This window comes from Hemitrygon akajei, chromosome 7 (genome assembly GCF_048418815.1).
Source record: "Hemitrygon akajei chromosome 7, sHemAka1.3, whole genome shotgun sequence".
Lineage (NCBI taxonomy): Eukaryota > Metazoa > Chordata > Chondrichthyes > Myliobatiformes > Dasyatidae > Hemitrygon > Hemitrygon akajei.
In genome coordinates this window covers 183,174,087-183,192,354 of record NC_133130.1, presented here as the reverse complement: position 1 = coordinate 183,192,354, position 18,268 = coordinate 183,174,087, and the positions used below count along the sequence as shown (strand labels likewise).

The 18,268-nt window shown below is 39.1% G+C and overlaps 1 protein-coding gene across 10 annotated transcripts in view; it reads right to left on the bottom strand.

The window, feature by feature from the left end:
• The window catches only part of kcnt1b (potassium sodium-activated channel subfamily T member 1b), a 490,876-nt gene that overhangs the window by 147,753 nt on the left and 324,855 nt on the right, over positions 1-18,268 (bottom strand). For all 10 annotated transcript variants that reach the window (XM_073052840.1, XM_073052837.1, XM_073052836.1 and 7 more), the window contains 4 exons: positions 14,388-14,568; positions 10,727-10,891; positions 7,719-7,855; positions 3,515-3,578 (listed from right to left, as the gene is read on the bottom strand). In XM_073052840.1, the coding sequence (XP_072908941.1) occupies positions 3,515-3,578; positions 7,719-7,855; positions 10,727-10,891; positions 14,388-14,568 (547 nt within the window). The remainder of the gene's footprint in view (positions 1-3,514; positions 3,579-7,718; positions 7,856-10,726; positions 10,892-14,387; positions 14,569-18,268) is intronic.

Sequence of the window (18,268 nt, the reverse complement as noted above, 5' to 3'; positions counted from 1 at the left end):
AAATACACTCCCCTGGAATTAGCTATTGTGATGTGCAAAGCTCCTCTTTGTCGACTCTAATGAATTCTTCCGATATTGGGCATTTTGTTGTTTTGGTTTTCTATAAAAGTTGCACCACATTCCCCAAATTTAGTGGGTTTTCTCTGTAACACTCCTGTTCTTAAATTCCAGCAAGATTTTAAAACCTAAAGTTGAGTTACTTTATGACTTGTATGATTGTCCTTGTAATCTCCTAAATAGTTCTTTTGATTTTCCCCTGGTTCCTTAACAGAGCAGAAAAATATTGCATTGGCCAAATTAAGGATTGTACAGTTAGTGCAGTACCTGAGACTAGTACAGGTGGAAATTTCAATTTTACATTTACCTCTTTGGCTTGGCTCAAGGAAACGTCAGAATAGAAACGTTAAATTAAGTGCTAGGGTCAGTGCTAACACACTAGTGGTATCAGACAGATACTCCAGATGATATTATCACTCACATTCTTTTTATATTATCTCCAATGTAGAATGGTGCTTTCTGTATTGAGCATCGAGCCACACTTTGTCAATTGTTCTACAAATACACTTCCTCTTCTGCTTACATGGATGCCTGATGCATCTCTTTCTCTGCCTATCTAAACTAATAAAACACAGCTTTAATAATCTAATTATAATGCCATCAAAATGCTCTCATGAAATGAGATTACCATAGAACTGAACCATAATGTATCTAGTCCTTCATTCAAGTGTGCGTTGTTCTATTTTGTATGGCTTTAGCTTATAATGTTGCATTCTGTCTGGATGCATGATGGTTTGGTATGGTAACTACTCTGCGTATGACAAGAAACTGCAGAGAGTTGTAAACGTAGCTCAGCACATCACAGGAACCAGCCTCCCCTCATTGGACTCTGCCTATACTTCTCACTTCCTCAGTAAAGCAGCCAACATATCAAAGACCCCACCTCCCTCAGACATTCTCTCTTCTCCCCTCTCCCATCAGGCAGAAGATACAAAAGCCTGAAAGCACATACTACCAGACTCGAGGACAGCTTCTATCCTACAGTTTCAGACACATGAACTGACCTCTTCTATGATAAGATGAATTTGTGGCTTCACAATCTAACTTGTTATGATTTTACACTTTGTTGTTTACCTGCACTGCACTTTTTCAGTAATTTTTACACTTTATTCTGCATTGTTACTATTTTACTTCATCTAGCTGAATCCACTGTGTAATGATATGATCTATATGAACAGTATGCATAACAATCTTTTCACGGTACCTTGGTTCCTGACAATAATAAACCAGTACCAACATCAAGCAACACACACAAAATGTTGGGAGGAAACCAACAGGCCAGGCAGCATCTACGGAAAAGAGTACAATTGGCTGTATTCTTTTCCATAGATGCTGCCTGGCCTGCTGAGCTCCTCCAGCATGTTGTGTGTGTTGCTTAGGTTTCCAGCATCTGCAGATTTTCTCTTTTTATGACAGTAACAATATCACCCTTCCACCACCAGAGGCTCTCAGAGAACTATGTAGACAATACTGCTCTAAAACGTGAAATTGACAGAATCACAAAGATTTTATACCCATAATTTCATTTGGAACCACACTGAAACAGAGAATTAATTTAAAAGACCATATCTGGCATGTTGCTTCACCACTGGATTATCTAGTGACTGCCCAGATTGGCTGGTATACCTCAGTGTTCTGTGGATTCATCCAACTGATCCTGTGCCCACTGCAGGATTTAAGTACCCACTGATTTCAGTAAGGATCATGGGGCATTGGTTCAGGGTTTAGTAGACAGTAAGTTATGTATTTTTCACTAAGTAAAATATTTTTCGCTTTGATTTGTTGTGCTTCTGTGCGTAATATTTTTTAACAACTTCAAGTTTATTAGCTTTAAGGTCCCCAAAAACCATGCAGATTTAAAAAAAAGATAAAATTGATTGAAATTTTACAGCTGGCAAAGGCTGTGGAGTCATTCTGAGGGTACAGCTTCTGCAAAAGACTGCTAAATACCCCGTTACTCTCCAGACACTCCTCCTGGACTCTGCAGGACCAGCCAGCTCAATAAACTGCTTACATCTGTTCCTGGTAAGTGCAAACTGAGGGCAATTAGCTCTGAATGAGGAATGTAATAATAGGATCCATGACATTATTTCAATTCATTCTACAGACCCAAAGTACTTCAACAGATAACTTCTGCAAGCTGTGGATATCATGGATGAGACAGAACATAGAATAGTCCAACAATGTCATGTTGAACTAATTAAATTAGTAATTAAATGTCCAACTAAACTAATATCTTCTGCCTACATAATGTTTATATCCTTCCATTTCTGGACATTCATGTGCCTAAGAGCATCCTGAATGGCCCTGTCATAATTGCCTCTACCATCACTTCTGCATTTTCCAGTTCAGCAGAGATACTAAGGTCATGTGTATCACACTCAATGGGCCAATTGTGCAGCAGACTCCATAGGCCAATTGGCCTAATTCTGCTCCTTTATCTTATGGTCTTGTGGAAAATCTTTGTTCCAGTTTAACTGGGAGCAACTTGTTTCCATAGTAGGATAATTAAAATCTACTCCAATGATCACCCCACATTGAAATACAAAAATGTAATCATGATTTCAATGCCCAAAGCAAGAGTCACCTAATCACTACCAAATGGGAAAACAAAAATACAATGAATGGAGTACCTGGATGTAATATTTCTCTTAAGGCTGCCAATCATTCAGGATTGATGTAGACTTTGCAGGAATTAAAAATTAATCATCCGGGCACGATACTGTGCAATCAGAAGTATCATGCAGACATCAAGAGATCACTATGCTTTTTCTTTGCCACATTACTTATGCCATGTGTTTGGGCAAGGTTTAATTGATGCATTTTGTGGATTGAACTCTATAGTTCGTGTTATGATGTGTTTCTAGCTTCTGGTTATTTCTTTTTTTTATTGCTATTTGGTGCAATTTTTCAGTGGACTGTCTCTGTGGCCTGCAGTCAATGAATGGTACAGTGCCAAATTGAAATGAACTGAACTAAAGTGAGCATTCCTTGACTGTTTCAATGACTCTGTGGTTTGATATTTAGTATTCTGTGTTTCTCTCGTTTTTTGGCATTTGCATGATTTGTTCTTATTTTGCAGATTGGGTGTTTAACGTTTTCTTTGAATGGGTTCCAAGGTGTTTCTTTGTTTTGTAGTGGTCTATGAGAAGATTAACCTTAGGTTTGTACACAGCATATGTATTTTGAACTTTGAATTTGATGATTATTAAAATAGTAGACATGCAAAGCACAAGTATGCTATGGAGTTAAAGTCAGCTTATGAATTCTCATGACTATGTGCAACCAGAGTTAGCGAATCTATTCTACACTTGTGTTAGAGACCATATGATGAAATATAAGCTTGATCCCAGAACATTTACAAATATGGTTGATTTTTCCTTTTACATAAAGGTCCATAGCATAAAGTCTCCTAGTTCCACCCCCAACCCCCTCTTCACTTTTGGATTTACTGTACCGCTGCTGTACGGTCCACTTCATTTCGGCTGCTGAGAATGAAACAGGCTTCTGCGTCATCCATCCTGTCACAAGGGAAGACACACAGCGTGTTGGCTTCAAAATTATCCATAACCCTTCAATACACTTGTGAATCAATTCTCAAACTCTGTGACCCATACTTACCAATAAATGATGTCATAGCAATTGCTGAATCATTAAACCAGCCTCCTCAATTTCCTGCAGCAGGGGCACAGCAGCTTTTGTCTATACAAGCTTTATTTTTGCAAGATTTCTATTTATCAACTCTATTTCCCACTTTGTATAAATTTAATTCCCTGGTGTATTGGATAAGATTTAAAACACAATTTTGTACAATGGATAGTCTTGTATGGAAACACTAGTTCCCTTGAATGGAAAATCCTACAAAAAGTAGTGGATACAGCCCAGTCCATCACAGGTACAGCCCTCCCCATCATTGAGTACATCTACACGGAGCATTTTGCAGGAAAGCAGCATCCATCGAGGACTCCCACCACCCAGGCTATGCTCTCTTCTTACTGCTGCCATTAAGAGGATACAGGAGCCTCAGGGCCCACAACACCAAGTTCAGGAACAGCAATTACCCCTCAACCCCTTAAACCACAGGGGATAACTTTACTCAACTACACTTGCCCCATCACTGAACTGTTCCCACAACTTATGGACTCATTTTGAAAGACTCTTCATCTCCAGTTCTCGATAGTTATGTTAATTTAATTAATATTATTTTTTCTTTTTGTATTTACACAGTTTGTGGTCTTTTGCACACTGGTTGTTCGCCCTATCGGTGCAATTTTTCATTGATTCTATTATGGTTATTGGATTTATTGAGTATGCAAGCAAGAAACTGAATTTCAGGGTTGTATATGGTGACATATTATGTACCTTGATAATAAATTTACTTTTAACTTTGATGGGGAGGAAAGCAAGAGAACAAAGGGACATAATTTTCATATTAGAATCACATTATTTATAAAGGAAATTATGAACTTAAAATCAAGATGAGTGGAAATCTTTCACTTTCTTATGAAACTCCGGTGTCTGGGATAAGTGGAGCTTTCAAGTGATAGGCAATATTTGATTATCTATCAAGGAATATGGAAATGAAGGCAAAAAACTGCCTTGATCTCCAGATTAGCCAATGACTTGATCAAATTGTAGATCAGACTGAAGGTACTGGATGCTTTCCCCTTTTATTTTATTTTTTTCTTTTGATTGAATATGTGCTTCTCATCTGTTTCATTGTAACTGAGGGCTAATACTGCAGGTTAATACTTTCCTGTATCTTCTTACAACACAGAATGAGGCCTCTGGCTAAATGCCAGCTCACAGGGCATTCTCACATTGAACTTTATGAAGTTCCTTTTCTGGTGTTCACACGCTCCAAAATTTACTGCAAAGTGCTTGATGTGTTTCATGAAATTGTTGATTCAAAAGACTTTCACATGGTCCACCAAAATCCAGTTAGTCAGTTATCATCACTCACTTTTCTCATGTTTCAACTGGGTATCAATCAGAAAGTGATTTCCTTCTGACTGAGTCAGTTATTAATGTAGCTTAATTTGAAAATCCAAGTGCACCATCTTTTCAAGGGCTGTGCAATAAACATTGACCAGAAACCAATGCCCACCCAAATACAAAGCTCACCAAGTAATGATCAGGGTTGTGTGTCTTAGGGTGAATATTGTGGGTGAATAGTTTGGCAGTCAGAGCAGACATGGTGAGGTAATTCATCTGTTAAAGGAAGACTAGTGTCCAGACTCCTGTGAAACTATGATTTACTTTATGCCCATAATGTATTTATAACAATTGTCTGATCACTGCATTCATCTGGAGAAATTACCCTGCTTTATTAGGAGAGTTAGAAACATAGAAAACCTACAGCACAATACAGGCCCTTCAGCCCACAAAACTGTGCCGAAGACGTTCTTACCTGAGAAATTACCTAGGGTCACCCATAGCCCTCTATTTTTCTGAGCTCCATCTCTTAAAAGACCCTATTGTATCCGCCTCCACCATCGTTGCTGGCAGCCCATTCCATGCGCTCACCTCTCTGTGTGTAAAAAACTTAACCATGACATCTCCTCTGTACCTAATTCCAAGCACCTTAAAACTGTGCCCTCTTGTGTTAGCCATTTCAGCCCTGGGAAAAAGCCTCTGACTATCCACATGGTCAATGCCTCTCATCATCTTATACACCTCTATCAAATCACCTCTCATTCTCCATCGCTCCCAGGTAAAAAAGCTGAATTCACTCAACCTACTCTCATAATGCAAGCTCCCCAACTCAGGCAACATCCTTGTACATCTCCTCTGCACCCTTTCTATGGTTTCCACATCCTTCCTATAGTGAGGCGACCAGAACTGAGCACAGTACTCCAAATGGGGTCTGACCAGGATCCTATACAGCTGTAACATAACCTCTAGGCTCCTAAACTCAACCCCACCATATGAAGGCCTTCTTAACCACAGAGTCAACCTGCACAGCAGGCTTGAGTGTCCTATGGACTCCGACCCCAAGAACCCTCTGATCCTCCACTCTGCCAAGAGTCTTACCATTAATACTATATTCTGTCATCATATTTGACCTACCAAAATGAACCACCTCACGCTTATCTGGGTTGAACTCCATCTGCCACTTCACAGCCCATTTTTGCATCCTATCAATGCTGTATCCTCTGACAGCCCTCCACACTATCCACAACACCTCCAACTTTTGTGTCATCAGCAATTTTTCTAACCCATCCCTCCACTTCTTTACCCAGGTCATTTATAAAAATCACGGAGAGTAGGGGTCCCAGAACAGATCCCTGAGGCACACCACTGGTGACCAACCTCCATGCAGAATATGACTCTTTGCCTTCTGTGGGCAAGACAGTTCTGGATCCACAAAGCAATTTCCTCTTGGATCCCATGCCTCCTTACTTTCTCAATAAGCCCTGCATGGGGTACCTTGTCAAATGCCTTGCTGAAATTCATATACACTACATCTACTGCTCTACCATCATCAATGTGCTTAGTCACACCCTCAAAAAATTCTATCAGGCTTGTAAGGCATGACCTGCCTTTCAATGTGTACTTTCAGTCTTCACTTCAGTTTCCTATACACTTCAGACATTGGGCTTTTCTTCCATTGGGTAAATTGACTTTAATGCACAAAGACTAAAGAGAGATTAGCTTAATTTGTCACATGTACATTGAAACATACAGTGAAATGCACCATTTTGTGTCAATGACCATCACAGTCCAAGGATTATGCTGGGGGCAGCCTGTAAGTGTTTCCGCTCTTCTGGCACCAACATAGCATGCCCACTACTCTCTAACCTTTGGAATGTGGGAGGAAACCGGAGCACCTGCAAGAAACCAACATTGTCACAGGGAGAATGTACAAACTCCTTACAGTGGGAATTGAATCCTGATAGGTGATCGCTGGTGCTGTAAAGCAACGGCACTAATCGTTATGCTACCATGCTGCCCCAACAAACTGTTAGCTCTGAATCCATCACACCACCAACTCACTGACTGGCACAGTAAATGAAGCAAGCATTCTGAATGTACAGCTGGTGTGGCCTCAAGAAGCACAGTTCATTTTGTTTGAACACCACCTCCTATACGCAAGCTGTTTTTTGGATCTTTGCCTGCACAGTTAATATTTTATTCTGATTTGAAGCACAGTATGGAAAGATGTTTATCTCCATCCACCCTCTATTTGCCCTTTAACAGCAATATCTGAGAGTCTTAAGTTTTTGGTAATATTGGTAAACATTCAGTAGATATATTTTTGAAGAAAAGTATTATGTTTAGGCTGATCTTTGTGCCACATGTTTACACTGTATAGATATGGAGTGTTACGTATGTGTACTACCTTGGTTAACATCTGTTGTGAGAATAATCAACAACATTAGTATAATCAGGCACGTGATGGTTCTATATTGAATTTAATATACAGTATATCTTACTTAACTCTCCAGTTTCACACAAAAAAGAGACCTCATTAAAACCTTTGAAGAAAGCTTCTGTTTTGTGTGATTTTTGATAAGCAGTTTAGGTCACTGCATTGTTGATGCACTGTGAGGGCAGTAGAACCGTCAACAAGTTAATATTCCCTAGAGATCACACAGGGTCTCTCTCCCTATTGTTTCAGGGACAAATACATGCTGCATTGATATGGCAACTCAGCTTACTTGGCTCTCATGAGATCTTGATCTTTCAAAGCGGATCCCTGCAGATAAATGACACGCTGGGACCAGAGAGGAATCTGTAACACTCGGCGCACCTGCAGGTCCATCTCAGTTGGGCAGAGGATGACAACATAGTAATCCTGCAACATAAAGGAGATAAACTACCAGTTTGCTTACAGAATATGTTAAAATTAAATGAGCCCGGATTAACACTGCAATCAGATCGGATACAACATAACTTTAAATAATAATCTTCCATTATTACTCACTGAAATATAAAATCTATTAACTATATTTACAGAGGTGGGCATCACAAAAGTGCCCCAAGTGACAGTTACCCCACTGCATCATGGAAGCAGTCCAAAACAGATTCACTCATCTAATTCCTGAGAAGGGAGGTTTGCACTATAATGAACAGCCAAAGGAAAAATGTCTATATACTTTGAAGTTCAGAAGAATGAGGGTGATCATACTGAATGAATCACACAAGTAGAAGGAGTGGCTAGGTAGATGTTGAGATGTTTCCAATGGAGTATCTCAAATTGTGGCAGAAAGTGGTGAATCTCTGAAATTCTCTACCTGAGAGTCAAAGTCAAAGTTGAACTTAATGTTGTATGCATAGGTGCAATGAAAAACTTACTTGCAGCAGTATCACAGGCACATAGCAGCATAAAAGCAGCATTCACGAGAGAAAAAAATTAAACATAAATTATACACTATTTTTACAATAAAGAACACAATCAGAACACAATAAAACAAAGTTTAATTTTGTGCAATATGATCAGTGTTACTATTCCGAGGTAGTTATTAGGATTGTGTCAGCTGGTTTAAGAACTGGATGGTTGAAGAAGGTAGCTGTTTTTGAACCTGGTGGTTTTAGACTTTAGGTTTCTGCCCCTCCTGTACAATTGGAGCTACAGGATGGCATATACCCTGAATGGTGTTTATCTCTGATGATGGATGTTGCCTCCTGTACACAATACCTAATGAGCTGTGGAGGTTAGATCATTAGCGATATTTAAAGTAGATTAATATTTCAAAGATTATGGAATTGAGGATGACGGGGGTACTGACACAGAAAATAATTTGAGGTTTGCCACAGATCAGTATGATCATATTGAAAGACAGGGCAGGCTGAGAGGCAGAGCCTGGCTCCAGTTTTCTTATCTTTTAAGTGCAGTCTTGTTTTCTGTTGCAGCTAGAAGCAACTTAGAATAAATTAAAGAGCAACTTACGCATTTAAAGCTGTGCATTGCCTCCATGCTCAGAGACCTCCACTTCCCAGAATTACAACACATTCATCCTTGTTTTCAAATTCACCATGACATCTGCCATTTATGCAACTCCACCTCTATAACCTCTGTTGGCTCAACAACCTTTTAAGGTTACCGTAAATCACCAACCCTTAATTTTCATCATTCCACCTGTGAAGTTACTCCTTAAATGTCTTAAGGTTGCCCCTTCAACCTTCATTAAACTGTAGTTTACAATTTGCACCTTTGACCAAACACATTTGCTTATTGTCCCAGTTTTAGTTTTGTGTATCAAATCTTATTTGATATCAATCTTGTAAAATAACTTGGGATTTACTTCATTAAATGTGTTTACATGCAAATTGCTCTCGTTGACATCCCTGAACAGAAATACTATACAATTAAGAGGGAAATAGTCACATTATAAGGCAGCAAAACACAAGGAAGCTGAAAGTTTTCAGTGGTGCTGAGCTTTGCTTTATACCTAATTTCATAAGGAGATCAGAGTTGGTTTTCTATCACTAGAGAACTCTAGACTACTCTCAAAATTAAACTGGGAGTCTCACTCTCAATAACCATTTCAAAAATCAAACACTTAGAAGTATCTGAAAATCCAATTGTTAGATCTTCCATCTATTTATGTAAAGGTTCTTTCTTTTGGGAGATAATTGTTAACTTTAATCTTTTTCCTCTCTTGCTGCCTTTGTGGTTTTCTGCTGCTGTACTCAGCCTTTTGACAAATCCAGTCCTGAAAATGGTTAAGGAAGAAAACGTAGAATCATCTGAAAATAAATCTACGTCATTGAAATCTATTTCTGGAACAAATGCTGAAGCTGGAATTGTTCTCTTCAAAAGTATAGCAGTTTTCAGTATTAAATACTGCATGAAAATTAGCTCATAAAGGAAGAAAGGCTTGAACTTATACAATAACTTTCATGTCTTTATTAAGAAATCTCAAAGTGCTTTACCTTATATTCATAGTAAGAGTGAACAAGGCTATTTGGCTACTGGATCCTTACCAACCCATGGTGGAGCAAACCTATTAGTCCCATTTCCTTCTCCTTAATTCCTGTATACTTGCAACTTATTTTCTCTCTAACATGCACAGCAGCTCTCCTTTCCTTTGCCCATAACCTATAGACATCATCCACAGGTCATGAATGCCTGACTTGTATACAGTCCATACATTTGAAAGAGCATTAGGAAGACCAATGGGATAGATTTTGTCAGCTACTGTTGGGTTGCAGGCATCTTCACTCACCTGGGATCTCATTTTTGACTTGTAAATTGGTCAATTTACCAACGGAAGCCTGGGGACAACCTGTACTCAGGGATAAATTACAATAAGCATTTAACTTTTCAGATTCATCTTTGGGATGTGGGAGGAAAGCAGATTGTTTTTTTCTACAGTAATTGAGTTTTTATGTATTTTAAATTAATAATTTTACTGGTTTCAATAATTCTTAATATATTTTGTCAGTCAGTTAAGCTGGGGAGCATGTTGAAGCCAGCTATCAAGGATTTTTCAGCTACTTTGCAGCAGTAGCTTGCTCAGGTACCACATAGGATGCTGTTTATATTGCAGAATCTCCTGCTACCCCAATGGATGATCAGACACCTACTGTAAGTAATTTCACCTCAGCAGAACTGCACAAAGCAGTTGTGTTCTATTGGACACCAATGCATGTCCAGGTGATTCAACTCTAATGATAAATCCTGGGCTACACAGTTGCAATGAAAGCCATTGCCCATTTTTACCTGAAGCCTAGGATGAGCATAAAATTCATTGAGGAAATCCATCAGCAGGTCGATTTTTAAGGAGCTGACACAGAGGACAACATGTTTCTCTGTCTGCGCTCGATGCCGACTGTAATTCCCACCAGACTTCTGTCTTTCCATCCACAGGTAAACAAGCTCTTCAAACTGTGAAGAGAAAAAATACTCCAAGTGACAAAGTTAGTTATGTCCTTCACTAAGCTTATCAATGACATGAATTAGATGAAGCAATGCATTGTCTAAACAGTCACCAAACATACTGGCATTTCTCTGTACAGTAATGTCACCTTTGATTCACTTTCATGTAGGATTTTATAAGATTTGCTTATATTGATAAAAAAAGCTTGAGGGAAATGTAAGGAATTGACAATTTAAGAAGTCAGCTGCAGCTACTTTAAGTGAAAGAACATAGTGCAGTACAGCACAGTATCAGGCCCTTTGGCTCACAATGTTATTCCAGACCAATTAAATTAGTAATCAAGTGGACAACTAAACTAATCTCCTCTGTTTACACAATGTCCATTTTAATCCATTTTCCTCACATTCATGTGCCTATCTAAACATCTCTTAGGAATCCCTGATGTATATGCCTCTGTCACCACTCCAGGCAACACATTCCAGGCACCCACCACTCTCTGTGTAAAAAAAAGTTGCCTGTCATACCTCCTTTGAAATGACCCTCCTCACCTTAAATACATGCCCTTTGGTATTAGACATTTCAACTCTGGGAAAGAGATACTGTCTGTCTACTCTTTCTACGGCTCTCAAAATCTTCTATCAGATCTCCCCTCAGTCTCCACCACTACAGAGAAAACAACCCAACTTTGTCCAACCTCTCATTTTAGCACATGCCCTCTAATCCAGGTAGCATCCTGGTAAATCTCTTCTGCATTCTTTCCAAGGCCTCGACATCATTCTTATAATGGGACAACTAGAATTGTATGCAATATCCAATGTGGCTTTACTAGAGTTTAATAAAACCACAACATAACTTCCTGACTTTTGAACTCAATGTCTTGACTAATAAAGGCAAGCATGCCATAAGCTTTCTTAAACACCCTATCAACATGTCATTAACCAATGACAGAACTTAGTTTTATCTGTTCAAATACATCAGCTGAATGCAAGCAAAAATTTGATTTCAAAAACTGGCTTGACGTCACTAAAAATCCATATTTTCATATTAATATTTGTTGTTTGCATAGAGAATTGCAGATTTAAGTTGGCGACATGAGAATATCCCATACCAGTATTAACTAGATTTAAAGGATTTTATAAATTCTATGTTCTCCAGATTTTGTTTTCACTTTCCTAATTTCTCCATGACATTTGATTTCAAAGCTTCAATTGATTGCTTCAATTGGGTTTCAAAGTTCTGGGTACTGATGATCAAAATATGATCTGTAAAATGAAACTCTCTTCATGAATTGCAAGATGAAGTTCCTTTCAGGATTTGGATCTATATATGACTTTAATTTAATTAGGCATTTAACTTGTGGTTCAATGATTTGACTAAAAATTTTTAAAATCAGTACCATCAATGAAATCCACTGCAAATCTATGGATTATGTAAAAGTCATCATCCTCCAGGCAAAAATGAAATATATTACACTAGACGAATATAAACCTTCTGTTTTCTGTAGTATTGGCTTTGGATTAATTGTACATTAACTACAGGTACAGATTTAATGGGAATTCATCAGTGATTACTTAGAAGTTGCATCTTGAGCACAGGATTATTGCATTTACTATACTGTATATCGCAATTCCTTAAGAATACAGGTCTTTTTTATAGAATTTGAAACAAATATAAATATCTAGATATCCTAAGACACACTTCAGTCCAGCAGGTGGCAGTAATGCACCTTAAGCAGACATGAAATATTTCCAGTATTTGTCCACTTACATAAAAGAAGAGCTACAGAAACTTACTTTGTAACCCAAGGCAGCTTACCAATGCTAAGAATCTGTGATTGATACCAATGGGAGAGGTTGGGTAAGGAGTGAGGGGATAATAGAAGGCGAGATGATTGACAGAGAAACAATAGGGAGCTGGCAATCTCCTTGATCACTGTGGTAAAGTTGGCAGGGGCACTCATCCAGCCACCAGCTCCCCTTTTAAGTTATAACATTTAAATGGTTCTGAGGCACAAGAGATTCTGCAGATGCTGGAAACCTTGAGGAGCACATCAATATTGCTGGAAAAATTCAGCAAGTCAGGCAGCATCTATGAGGGAAATAAATTGTTGGGGTTTTGGGCTGAGACCTTTCATCAGGACTTGGGACTTTTTAAAGAGTTACAGACTAGTGTGTTATTTTCAGGGAAGTCTGAAGTGATCTTCTAACAAGCAACCAGATCATTGCCATGTATTATCCTTTGCCAAACAACTCTTAGCGTGTAATGCACACAACTGAATGTATTGGCACCCTTTCCAAGTTTCAGTGGAATTCTGGGTAATTGAGCTTCCAGTTGCATTGCTCCTCACCAAGAACGTACAATGCCTTGTAAAAGCATTCATCCCCCAAACACTTGTTCACATAAATGAATATTTCAATCAAGGATATTGATCAATTTAACTGAGAATTTTTACTTAGGGATCACATGCTTGTTTCTTCACAGCAGAGCCCCAAAAAACAGGGAAAATTGTAAAGTATGATCAACTAAAAATTCAAAAACTGAAATGCCAGCAGTTCAAAAGTATTCATCCCTCTTTGCTCAGTACTTAGTTGAACCACCTCTCACTGCTGTTACAGCCAGTAGTCTTTTTGGATAAGTCTCTATTAGCTTTACACAACATGATGCAGCAAGATTTACCCACTTCCTCCTTGGAAACTTGTTCAAGCTATGTCAGGTTAGTTGGGGAGCAGTAGTGGACAGCAATATATATGTCTTGCCAGAGATGTTCAATCTGAGTGGGCCACTCAAAGTACATTACTTTTCTACATTTGAAACCACTCAGTGGTTGCTCTAGCAGTGTGCTTTGGGACATTGTCCTACTAAAAGGCAAACTTCCTGAACAGTTTAATCTTTCTGGTAGAGGCTTGCAGGTTTTTATCCAAGATTTGTACTTAGCAGCATTCATCTTCCTATCAATCCTGACCAGATTTCCAGTTCCTGTTGCTGAAAAGCATCCCTATAGAATGATGCTACCTCCACCATACTCTACAGTAGGGATAGTGTTACCTGGTTGATGCACAGTATTAGATTTATCCAACATGTACTGCTTAATGTTGAGGCTAAAAAGACCTTCTTCTGTGTCTTTACAGTATCTTCTAAGTGACACTTTGCCAAGTTTTTACAGGCAAGGACATATTCTATTACCCATACTTTTACAAGGCACTGTATCCTCATCAATTCATGTTCCCAATCTAACTTATTTGTTTTTGGAAACTTCCTGCTGAGATATTGAAGTTGTCTGGGAACTTGTTCTCAGCAGGAGAAAGATACAATATTGAGGTTGCCATTAATGAAACTAGGATGGAACATTGCTTCACTTTTCTTAAATGATGCCTGAAAGGCTGTTTTCATGAAAGTAGTTTGCTACTCATCCTGTAGAAAACTCTCAACTTAAACACTGATATGATCAGTAAAATAAGTAGTAGCAAATACATAAACAATCAAGTAGCTAGACTAGCAACATACCTGCAGAGGCAATACTACCAAAGCCACACATATCATTATGACAACAAGGAGCTGTGAAGGCCAAATATGAGGTGTCACATCACCAAATCCAACTGTAGAGAAGGTGACAATGCAGAAGTAAAGGGAATTGAAGAATGAGAGATTGTCTCCTGCTCTCTCCAAATGCTGGATTCCGCACGCTCTAGAATATCAATGGAATCGTTACAGGTTAGCATCTTGACTATACAACATTTTAATTTTCTGATGAGAATAACAGCAAAGCTTAAATGAAGGAAAGTTTACAATCTCTGAAATAGCCATGTAAAATAAAATTGTAAAACTGGAAGCTGTTATAAGACTCGAGTGATTTTCCAGATGCTGGAAACCCAGAGTAACACTTACAAAACCCTGGCAGAATTCAGCAAGTCAAACAGCATCTACGGAAAGGAATAAACATTTGACATTTCAGGCTGAGACCCTTCAATGAGACTGAAAAGGAAGGGGCAAGAAACCTTTATTGCCACAATGAGGCCACCCTCAGGTTGGAGGAACAACACCTCATATTCCATCTGGGTAGCCTCCAACCTGATGGCATGAACATCAATTCTAGACAACCCCTTTTCTTTTCCTTACCTGCCTATCACCTACCCCGATGCCCCTCCTCTTTCCCTTTCTCCCTTATATCAGATTCCTTCTCCTTCAGTGTTTTACTTTTTCTACCTATCACCTCCCAGCTTCTCACTTTATCCCACCTCCACCCACCTGGCTTCACCTATCACCTTGTTTCTTCTCCTTCCCCTCCACCCATCTTCTTATTCTGGTTTCTTTCCCCATTCCTTTCCAGCTGCTACAAGAGATGTCCTATACCAATACAGGTAGTACAACAGAGTTTTCACTCTCAGACCCAGCAATGAATTCAGTGCATGCTTTAAAACTAATATACAGACATTCCCCGATTTACAAATTTTTGCTATAATATCAGTTAACTCTATAGCTCTGATATCCTTGATTCATGAATCCATTTCTTGATTTCATAAATTGTGTGGCACTGACTGTTTACCATATCAAAACACCCACGGGTTACTTTTTGAAAAATGAAAACTTGCTTAATGTTATATTTTTCACAAATGCATGCTTACTGTAAAACGAGGTATACTTGTACTTGCCTTCTTGGTTCACACATAAAACAGTTATTAAGGTCTATTTGTACTTTTAGGAGCTTGTAAACATTTAATAGTGTGATGATTAACAGGCTCCCTTGCCTTGAAAAATTATTTTTATACCCATGGTGTACAGACTCCCACAAAAAGTTGGAGAAGTTGATTTTAAAACATTGTTCCCATTTTCTTTTACCTGACTCCATTAATCCAGGCATGTTTCCAAATCTATATGTTACTAGCTGTATGCCATTTAAATATTTGTTGTTTTATACTTTCTCATTTGGATTCTGCATATCAGTGAGGCCACTGCAATTTTATTTTCCCCAAGTACTACTGAGGCTTTCTGTTCAGATACCATAGATTCCCTGCAGAGAGCACTGCACTGAAAAAGACACCAGTTTAAAGGAAATCCCTTCTGACAAATCCATAAAGCTCTGTGGGTAGCTGTCAGCAAGTTAAATGCCAAATGCCATTTTTTTACTGCTGAGTGCAAAATTTGGGACAGTTTTATTGTTACTGCTTAGTGCAATGACTTTTAAGTCATCTCTTTTCTACTCCTTTGATGAGTGCAGTTATACTCATGTCCAGAGGTCACCACACTGGCTATTCTGATGCACAAGATTAGACAGGGGCCTAGAAATAGGTTTACATGATGCCCAAAAACAAACAGTATTGCAAAGATTTTACATCAATAAAATAAACCGGAAAAAGTAAACCGACAGAAGACGTGACACTGGAAGAAATCTAAAAGGATAGGAATGCACACTATCAATGTCAGCACTGCAGGCAAATGACTCTCCTAGAAGTCAATACAGAAGTTACAGGGGGAGGCAGCACGGAAACTTTTGAACCACTGAGCCAGCTCCAGCTTTCAGACTGCACCCATTTTCAAAGATTCCAAGTAAATTAAGTATGTAAGCAGTAAATAACCCTGAGATTCGTCTTCCCATAGACAACCACAAAACAAAGAAAACCATGGAAGCTGTTTAAAGAAAAACATCAAACCCACAATGCACAAAAAAAGAACAAATCATGTAAACTGCAAAATAAAGCAAAAAACACTGAATATAAAGCACTGTAATGTTGAATCAGCTTTCTGGGTTTAGCGAGTGAGACAGAAAAACTGAGTAATTAATAATTACTATAATTAATATACTTAAATAGTAATTAGGTATATTAATCATTTATTTACAAACAGTAAAAATTCAACCAAATATTCATGTTCCCCAAGATACAGAAACTACAAAGCTGAATATTCAACAAACATACTCAGCTAAAAGTGCAGAGCATACCTTCCCAATGGGTACTGTATGTGCACTGCTTGCCTTAAACAAATGAAGAGAGAGCAAGCCCCTTCCATGTGCTACTTTATAACTGGGATATTTGAAACTGGACACCAGGTGGCTAACCAACGGAAAAAGCAACTGCAGTTTCTAAACTAAACAATCATGATGGAAGCGACTTTTGACAGGCCGAACCAGGCCCGTTCCTACAGGACAAATACCAATCCACTAAGTCATTGAAAGAGTCCAAGCATTTTCAGTCCAGTTCAGTCAGTCCAACCCAGCGCTGTCACTCATTACCTTCAAAGTGCAGATAATGATTATTTTTATAATAATTCTACCCTAACTCATTTTATTTTCTCCACACCCATCAACTTTCAAGGGCTCACAACGTTTTTTATGCTATGGAATAATACAATTAAGCAAGGGGTCTGTGGACTCCAGGTCAGGAACCACGGCCCTAGATTATATCACTCACAATAGGGGCAAATTATTGTGGCCAAACAATCTACCAACCAGCATCACGAGTGAATCTGCAGATGCTGGAAATTCAAACAACATACACAAAATGCTGGTGGAACACAGCAGGCCAGGCAGCATTTATAAGGAGAAGCACTGTCAACGTTTCAGGCCGAGACCCTTCGTCAGGACTAACTGAAGAGAAAGATACTAAGAGATTTGAAAGTAGTGGGGGGAGGGGGAAATGCGAAATGATAGGAGAAGACCGGAGGGGGTGGGATGAAGCTAAGAGCTGAAAAGGTGATTAGGGAAAGTGAAACAGAGCTGGAGAAGGGAAAGGATCATGGGACAGGAGGCCCAGGGAGAAAGTGGGGGGGAAGCACCAGAGGGAGATGGAGAACAGGCAGAGTGATGGGCAGAGAGAGAGAAAAAAACAAACAACTAAATATGTCAGGGATGGGGTAAGAAGGGGAGGAGGGGCATTAACGGAAGTTAGAGAAGTCAATGTTCATGCCATCAGGTTGGAGGCTACTTGTTGTTCCTCCAACCTGAGTGTGGCTTCATCTTGACAGTAGAGGAGGCCATGGATAGACATATCAGAATGGGAATGGGACATGGAATTAAAATGTGTGGCCACTGGGAGATCCTGCTTTCTCTGGCGGACTGAGCGTAGGTGTTCAGCGAAACGGTCTCCCTGTCTGGGTTGGGTCTCACCCAATATATAATATTTTGATAGTTCAGTGAAACCCTCTCTCGCTGCTCCCCATCTATAATTCACCCAGCCCTTCAACTTTTCGATCATATTTTGACCCAGACCTGCTATTACAGCCATATAATAGCCATGTTCCAGTAGAGAACATCCTAACTGGTTGCATTACAGCCTGGTATGGAAACACCAATGCCCAGGAATGGAAATGATGACAGAAAATGGTGGATACATCCAGTCCATCAAAGGTCTCCCCACCATTCAGCACATTTACATGGGGTGCTGCCACAAGAA